The sequence below is a fragment of the Poecilia formosa genome, unplaced genomic scaffold (genome assembly GCF_000485575.1).
Source record: "Poecilia formosa unplaced genomic scaffold, Poecilia_formosa-5.1.2 Scaffold260, whole genome shotgun sequence".
In the NCBI taxonomy this organism is placed as follows: Eukaryota; Metazoa; Chordata; class Actinopteri; order Cyprinodontiformes; family Poeciliidae; genus Poecilia; species Poecilia formosa.
The window spans coordinates 492,231-501,511 of NW_006800199.1; the positions used below are offsets into that span (position 1 = coordinate 492,231).

General features: G+C 36.4%; 1 protein-coding gene across 1 annotated transcript in view; it reads left to right on the forward strand.

The window, feature by feature from the left end:
- The first annotated feature begins 5,810 nt into the window (after positions 1-5,810).
- Positions 5,811-9,281, forward strand: part of rad18 (RAD18 E3 ubiquitin protein ligase) — a 30,232-nt gene continuing 26,761 nt past the window's right edge. The window contains exons 1-2 of the mRNA XM_007570411.2: positions 5,811-5,979; positions 8,318-8,396. Of these exons, the coding sequence (XP_007570473.1) occupies positions 5,929-5,979; positions 8,318-8,396 (130 nt within the window). The 5' untranslated portion in view covers positions 5,811-5,928. The remainder of the gene's footprint in view (positions 5,980-8,317; positions 8,397-9,281) is intronic.

Here is a 9,281-nt window from a genome sequence, read left to right on the forward strand (position 1 = left end):
GTATTTCAGTAACTTATTTCACAAAGTGAAACAAATCAGATTAATTTGACAGACTTGTTTCAAGTCTTTATTTCAGTTAATCTTTCTGATTTTCCACTTACAGCTAATGAAAATGCCACATTTTATTATAAATATAACATCAGACCAATAAAAACAATAACACTCATCATAAAGACAGGTGAGCTTAATGAAAAGTATGTTTACTACCTGCCCGAAGGCTATTTTCAAAAGGTACTTCTATTGAATATGACTGTAAAATAAAAAGTAATATAACATGACAAACTAAGGAAAAGTAACGTGTATAATTCTCATTCCACAGCATCTTTAAATACAAGGCTGCAATGCTGCTATTTCTTACCTCTGACTTCATCTGTTTTCTCTAATTCTCCATGTTGGCCACCATTGTTAAGATGCCAAGCAGGTTTGGCCTTGTGCACTGGGCAACACAGGGTTAGATGACTCAGTGCTAAGGGTCTCATTAGATACAGACAGACCAGTCGGGAAGAAACAATAGCATACCGCTGATAAAGCCAAGCACGGTACCGGACTGTGACACCTTGTCAAGCAAACTCGACTATTAAATCATGGACTGAATTTGAAGCATGACAATACCACATTTCAGCTTTTTAGCATCCATGTTTGCAGTTCTGATAAATTCTTAATGTTTTGCTGCCTGTGTTGTGATTCGACAGAGTTACTTTCCCATATCTAAAAATCAGCACAAATGCTGTTGCACAGCAGCTACATGGTCAGGTAAAAAAAATAAATAAAAAAAAAAAAAACCCAATGCTGTGCAAAAAACATTCCATGTTATATTCTTATGGATGGTTGGCTCCACATCAAGATAATACACGTGGGTGTAGAAAACCTTAACAAGGTTTCTTATTAATATCTCAGTCATGCCTTGTTCGTAGATAGAATAAAGAACAAATGTCTGGCAACAAACGTAACAGAAATTGATCAATTGGTCAATAAATCTTCCAGAATAAATAGAAGAAAAAAAACCATATGCACTTATAGTAAGAGTAATGCAATTGAATGAATGATTTTTTTGTTTTTTTGTATATCACGTTTCTTGCCAGTGGGACTTTGTATCTCCTGTCTGATGGGAGGAGACTGAGTGATGGAGGGGATAAGATGGCTCCTCTGTGATCCACACAGCGCTCATACTGATCGGACAGTTTGTGATGAATCACTTATTTTACTAGCTTGATTTGTTATGGATGAGAATTTTGTTTTCTGTGTGCTAATGATAGAGTTGTACAAAGATGTGATCTGTGAACATATATCACATCAGACAAAAAGAAAAAAGTAAGGACATAGTATATAGACTTAAAAAAGTTGTGACTCAGGTACAAAACTACTGAACGTACACACACACCGTGCATTTGGAATTAAAGGCGGTCTTTATTTTTATTCATCATCTATTCTTTATAAGTACAAACTTTTAAAAATCCACTGGATTTGTTTTAGACTTTGTCTAAGTTTGCATGAATGCCACAATTTAAAGAAAATGCTTCAAGGAGTCACAGGTTTAATAAATTAAAATAAAAAGTAAGCATAAAATTTATATCCCGATCAGATTAAGCACTCCGCCAGTTTCCCTTTTTAAGGATTGACCTCCACATAGACCAAAAGGATTCCACTCTACAGTCTTTTTTTTTTTCTTTTTTTTTTTGGAAAGTGCATTATCCAACCACACAGTCACTGGTCTGGATCATTGTAATCTTATTTTCCAATTGAATAAACAGAGACTTGAAAACAAACAAAAAAAGGTATAATAATAAAATCATCAAAATACCAAAAGACATTAAATGAGGCATTTTGAACTGGTAAACACACAGGGTCAACGCTACAAAAACTGTTTGGAAACTCTGGACTGGCCAAATTTATTGAAGAATACTTGGAAATGGGTTTAATCTGTAACACAATACCAGTAAATTTGAAACCTGGAGTCTAATCACACAGGAATTCAACACATTATGTCATCTAGCTAATATAAGTCTGCTTGGCTGAGTAACCAATGGATAAACACTCCTATTGTCCAAACCCATCAGTGTCTCTACAGGCCAATGAAAATAGACAGAGGCTGGTCAGACTCCAGCTCAAACGCTGAAGCAAAGCGGTTTTTTGCTGAGTTTATGTGATGTGACTGAATATGGCGTTTTTAAAGCTTTAATTTGACTTCCGCAAGCCTTTGTCTCATCACAAAAGCTTGGAAGAGACTTGGATGGATACATTTAAAATTGAATCATGGTTATAGTTAGAAGAGTCTTTGTCTCCTCCATGAAGTGCTTTTCCAGAATACAAGTGACATTTCTATGGTCATAGCTGTACATTTCAGTTTTACTTGAAAGTCAGGGAAGGGAAGGCAAGTTCGGCTGGATTCACATACAGAGTAACTGAAAGCTTTTTAATGGAAAAAAAAACACAATGGACAGACAAAACAACCTCCCCTGCCCTCCCCACATACACCCAAACACACACCAAATAGATGTAAAGCATGTTATCCGCATTAAAAACAAAGCATCTTATAAAAGAAAATGGAAGTTAGACATAATCACATAAAGGAAAGAAAAATCTGAATGATAAAATTTCCATCCAGTCTAAGGTCATTTGAAATGATGAAGCTGCCCTGAAAGTAGACTAATGCTGGAAAAATTTTGTTTTTTTTTACATTGCTGTCGTACTGTAATTCTACATAAAGAAAAATAATGCATAGTATTAAATATAATAATAATAATAATAATAATAATAATAATAATAATAATAATAATAATAATAATGTGTATTTAGTAAAAGACAGCACGTTATTGTATCCATTCACCACTTTCAGTCCCATTTTGTCTGATAAATGCCGAACAACTGTACCAACAGTCAGTGAGTGATGCAGTGCTTCTCCCTGAAGGCTAAATAATTGGTTCAGAGTTTCTGCAGGCGTATTCCTCAGTGCTGACAGCGTGGCAGAGATCTTGTAGGTCTGACTATGAAGGGGATGTGCAGGAGTGAGAGTGCTTTCCTTCATGAAAAGTGACTGACATATGAAGAGGTTTACATCCTAATGCTTAGTGGTGTTTTTGTGTGTTTAGTTTCTTATTTGAGCTATTTAGTTTAACATGATGCCTAAAATTCTCAAGTATTTTTACAGGAAGTTAAGAGTTTTATAAGTATTTTAATTCTGCTTTATGTAAGTATTAATGAGAAACAGAATATATTTTTATGTTTTCACAGACAACTGTTACTGTAAAACCAAATGCTACCTCTCACTCAAACACTTTACTTTTGGTCTATTCTAATGTTTTATAAATCTACCTTCTGGTAAATGTCTACACCATCCAAAAATATGCTCACCTCACAAGCAGAAGCACGGAAACATTGAACTACAAATAACAATGGTGACAAGATTTTACAGGTGATTCATAGTTCTTCACAGTCATTCTCGTGAAGGACACTGAGAATTAAAAAGCCACTTTAAATCCAACTCAAGCATTGAAAACAACTGACTCCATAAATCAAACAGAGAAAGTCTAAGTGCCTTGTTAAGGATACATGATCAATGAAAGTGGAGTCAGTAAGGCCAACACAAGCTAAAAAGTGTCAGTAAGCAGTTGGACCACATCGGCTCTTTTTTCCCCTCACAGCTAATTGGTGAAATCAAAGAACCGATGCAGGGATTTCACAGTCAAGGTCAGCATTTTATCTGATGGCTCAGTACTTACAAAGCAATAAACTTAATCTAGCCGTTCTGCAAAGTCCACTTAAGCTTATCTTAAAAAGTCTCATTATTTTTATAGAAATGATTTAATGCCTTTCAGCGCTGTACGTGACTGAAGAAAAAAAGAAGATATTTTAGACTGAAACATCAGGTCAGGGTGATGTATTTATAATGATGTATAAACATCAGAGTTGTACGCATGGCTCAACCCTGATGTCATGATGCTGAAAGTTTTGACCCAAATGGAGAACTACACTCAGGACCCAGAATAAAGAAGATGGGGAGTTTATTTAGAGATTGGCAGATATTAAGAGGCGCTTCTGGATCCAGGCTTCTGTGACATCTGGAGAGGACAGATTAGAGTCAGGAAGCAGATGAATGGATGAAAGTTTTAACTAATTAAGTTGGAGAGCTTAGTTTCTAGGATAGGTCTCTGGAGAAAAGGAGGGTGGAGAATCCTGACAATTACTGGTTGAGCGAGGTGTGAGATGAAGATGACTTAAGAGATGTCATAAGAGAACAAGCAGGCAGGTAGTTGTTTTTAGATAATAGAGCAGCACTGGAGGTCCAATCACATGTGAGGATGACTTCCTCAGAAGATCTTGATGATTGGAATCAGAGATGACTGATTAAAGCAATGACTTCAATAACCAAGGACACAGTGAACTCAGACAGTGAATCAAGAATCAGTCTCGCAAAAATAACCATGTAGTGCACTGACTAACCGAAAATCTCTTGGCTTGACCTCACCAGTAAGAATGACCATCAGGCAAATACTGGTTTCCCAGCTGCTCCTTAACGGTGGCTCAGGGGCTACGAGTTTGTTCTCGCACTGGTCGGAGGAGGGGTTTTGCAGCTGGAAACAAACTTCACAGTCAAACAGTCAAAGATATCTGTATAGATCATTTGGATTTATCATGTTGTCTAACCTCATTCGTGAATGAGACCCCAAAATGCTTGGAAATCTGTCTCCCACTTCGGTCAGCAGCTCAGTCATAAACCATGGCTGAGTTATCAGTCTTAAGAGGGGATTTTTTTACCCTGGCAGTTTCACACTTTGTTGAGAACTACCAGGATGTCTCAGTTCAATAAGGCATGTAGGAATCCACCAAAAAAACTAAGATCCAACTCAACTCCAGTTTTTTTATGTTAGCAAAAAGTTGGTTTATTTAAATTTGCTAGAGCATTTTACAGGTTAAGAGAGAAACTGATTTAATGACTTTTCCAGATCCAGAAAGGGGGACTTGAGACAACTCCTAAAGTCATGCAAGCATAGAATATGTTTTTGATGGTCAGCTTGGAACTTGTTTCATCACATGCTTTATACTTCTATTTCATTTTAATGTCATCCAGGTTCAGCTGTCTCTTTAACAAATCAAATGAGAGTATGAATGCTGTCACAACATGGCCAGCAATCAAATTCAGTGGCTCTGGAATACAACATTTCCATCCTCAGACATTCAGATTGGGCTCGGAAATGACATCCCTTCTGTTTTTTAACCCAACAGAATCAATGAAGTTTTGCTGTTAGAGCATTATGATGAATGGCTCATATAACAATCCCTCATAAAAAACAAAAAAAAAAAGAAAAAGGATATTATCAAGGTAAAATGGGTAAAAAGAAAAGTCATAATGGTTCTCCATTATGACTAGTGAAACTGAGTAAAAAAATCAGTAATAATAGCAGATTCTTAAATAACAATTAAAGAACTACAAACCTCAAACTCGTCGCAGGGAAAATTTCACATTACTAATCATCCTAAACTCATGTTATGCTATGTTGATGCATAACACTCTATGACACTGGCTTAGGCAGGTGAGTTAATTGTCAAAGCAAGTGATACCAACATTACAATAGCTAAATTTATAGAATAGGCAACGTAAATTGCACTTTCACAGTCCTATAATTGAACTGCTGATCTCGTGTTCAAATCTTGCATTAAGATATTGAATAATATGTTAACCCACGGAGTCCGTTCCGAAATACAAAAACGTGTAAAATATAAAACTGAGTTTGATGAGTATCATCTGGGTGTGTGGCGTTTTTCTGTGAATTTGAGATGCCCCACTGGCCGTGAATGTAGCATCAGTGGCGGAAGTTGTTTATTGACGTCAGTTTGCGTCTCTCAGGGCGGGAGCTTGTCGAACGAAAACAGTAGAAGAGCTAACTTTCTTAAATCTTTCCCGAGAACTATATAATTTCTCACAGAGAGATGGCCCAGCACATTGAAGAGGATTTGCCGCTCAGTCTTGCGTGTTTAAAAGTAAGTCAAGGCGTTGTCTGTGCTGATATATTCGTGTTTTGATTTCAAAACTAGCCGTATTAGCTGTGTACCCTCTCGGAACGTTAGGTTTATTAAGCAATTCGACGAAGAAGAAGAAGAAAAAAACCAACTAATAAACAAACAAAACAAACAACAACAAAAAAAACATTAAAAATCTCCAAAACATTTCCGCTCATATGTTTGGTTCTAGAAGTAACCAATCAGTAATAATTATTTTGTTAGCCTATATTCATAACGACAGCGCGTTAATGTTGACATAAATCACAGTTCATGTATTTACTTTAAATCTAACGGCTGTTAACGTTCATTTTTGAAACAGCATAAAACCTAACGCTGACGTGACTGAACAGTTATCAAGAGAATGCTAACGATCGATGTTTTTCAATTTAGGTTATTTCACAACAAACGCCGATGAAACAAACAAATCTTATAATATAATTGAATTCAGATCCACTCGTTTCATTCCAATGCAGCCTTATAATAAGATTCAGCACCATTTCCATATAGTTCACTTCTACCCAAGTTTTTACATAATACAGTCAAACCATGATTTAAAAAAGTGATTTTTGTGGCAATTCCCACCCATTAAAAACACTGGAATTACAGAAAAAACACAAAAGAGCATGTGAGCCCGGTAACATTTTTGAAGAGGTTTTGTTTCATTTGTGAAACTCTGATGTCAAGTACTGCTGACATTTTATATTTTAGTTTCAAACAGTTCAATGTTAAATTTAATAATTTTAAATATTGTTATATGAGCCAAAACGTGTCTTGTTGATTGTCAGCCTAAGGACAAAAATACTTTATTCAGTTGTGGAACTGTAAAAAAAAAAAAGCTATTTGACAGAAATTGGATGTTTCAATTTGGTGCACTTGATGAGCTGCCTTAAGGATTTCAGCCACCTTGCAATGTGTAACTCTAAAATGCTTATTGTTTTTGCAAGTATGCTTTGAAAAGAACAAATAATTTCATAACATTTTCAGAGTTTTTAGTGTAAAAAAGTTTGGGATGGCCATTGAACCTACGAATAAATAGGGTTTGGGGCTTTAATTTATGACTGTTTTCCATCAGCCACATTTATCAAAACCTTTTTGTTCGCACTCTGAATCTTAACTGATAAGAAGTGGAGGTTTTCCTATGATGAGTTATGCATCTAGAGCTCCACCAGCTTTTGGTAAACGAGGCACAGTGAGCTTGGTCTTGTTGGAGATTTCTTCCAGTTGAAAGGCAGTGCCTCCTCCCCACTGGTGTCTCATGCATTGCACCTGATGCTGAATTGCTGCACAGTCAGTGACTTAAGGCAATCAACTTGACCCTCTTCCAGATAACATTTAATCGATTTGCACTGTGTGATAAAACAATCTGATTTTACTGTACAATAATTAGGATGTGGTTGGATCTGAATCCAATTATGTGAATGGATTTAATAAAATCAGCCGGATTGATTTTTTTAACCCAAATTTGGACCAGTGTTCATGTTGTATAACTGGACGTGAATTGGATGTGTTTGCCAGGTGAAGTGGTTTGAGTTGAGATGACATCTCTTGTAATTGTACGCTATGTAAATAAAGCTAAGTTGTGGTTTTTAATTTGTTAATTATTTGAATTAATTCTCTTAATTCATCACTAACTTCAAGTTACTCCACAGGAGGATGTTTTGATTTCATACAGCTGTTTTTGCGTGAACTGAAACGGTTTTAATTTTTAAGTAAATATTAGTGATTTATTATACATTAAATTAGTCATCAAGTAAAGTAATACCTTTTCGACAATTACATAAAAATGTAGTGACGGAAAGGGTCCCACACAGTCGGAATATTTTTCTCTGCTCATTAAGTTTATTGAAACTCAAATCTTCCGCCTTTTTCAGTCGCTAACACATCAGCAAATCAATATTGGCCTGACAGAGCTTGAAGCAGGTTCAACTTTTCAAGGATGTTTATTACAGGCATGATTGTTTATATGCAGCTGCAGCAGCAGCAGCAATTGGCAAACACCTGGTGGAACTGTGCGCCTGTTTATGTTAAAAAACAAAGCATTTCTCAGTCCAGCCCTTTTAAGAACAGTTATACACAGCGTAATGGTTGTTGTGATGACATGTCAGAAAGAGTCGGAGCTTCTTAAGCAAACCGAGGCCAATTTAAAAACATCAAATTGTGAAATCTAATGTCTTCCAAGTTACGTTTGATGTGTGTAGGATATAACAACTGAAGGTAACATAGTTACTTGACTGTGTCATGCAATGACTGTATCTGCCTGGAAAATGCTTAATCTTATTTACCCCATTAATCACGACTTTGATGTTTTTGTCCACAGATGGTTGATACCCTGCTACGTTGTCCAATTTGCTTTGATTTCCTCAACATTACAATGATGACTAAGTGCTCGCACAATTGTAAGTCTTATGCCGAATCTGAAAAATGTGGATATTAGTGCAACTTGAAACAGTCTTAATAGCATTTTAATTGGATCCTTGGGCCTTTTTTGGAGCACTGGCTTAGAGAAGTAAATTGGAAGGGAGTAGACGTACTTTGTTCATTTAGTTTCACTTCACGACAATAAGTCAAATCAGTCACTTCTGGTTTACCTTTGTTATTATTGTTGCCCACAAAACACTGGCATTCATAGTGAAAATGTTTATAAAGTCCTAATATAAACAGTCTATAAGTTCACTATCATAATTTTGAACATAAAGCAACCTTTCATTTGACTGTATTTGCACAGTGGGGAAAAAGTGACATAAAACATCACCGGTGATACACTTGTCGGCAGTCCTGCTGTACAGCTCGCCTTTTGCAGATACAGCTGCATTCAGTCTTCTGCTATAACTGTGGAGCAAACAAAGATGGGGCTCATTGACCATTCCTCTATGCTCCGTCTCCCAGCAGCTCCTGCTCATGCTGTGACACACTTTTTATCTGAATGACTCACTGCACTATAATTAGGTTTGAAGCACCAAATGCTGAAGGGGGAGACACGTCACTGTCTGTCATAGAGATGCTCCCATTTTCTAGCATCTTGTCTGACAAAGGACAGACAAAACCAGAGTTGGAAAAGCACAACAGGACAGGAGGGTTGCTGTCTGGGAAAAACAGACAGGTGACCAGATGTTTATTGTCCAAATCAGAAAGTCCTTTTCTGCAACAAATTCAGCGACTATGCTGAATGCTATGCTGCTATGCTACTTTCCTCAGCTACTGTGCTGAAATGTTTGAGTCTCTGTGTTGCACAACAACACAGAGAAAACGACTCAAACAGAACAAAAAACTATATATATATA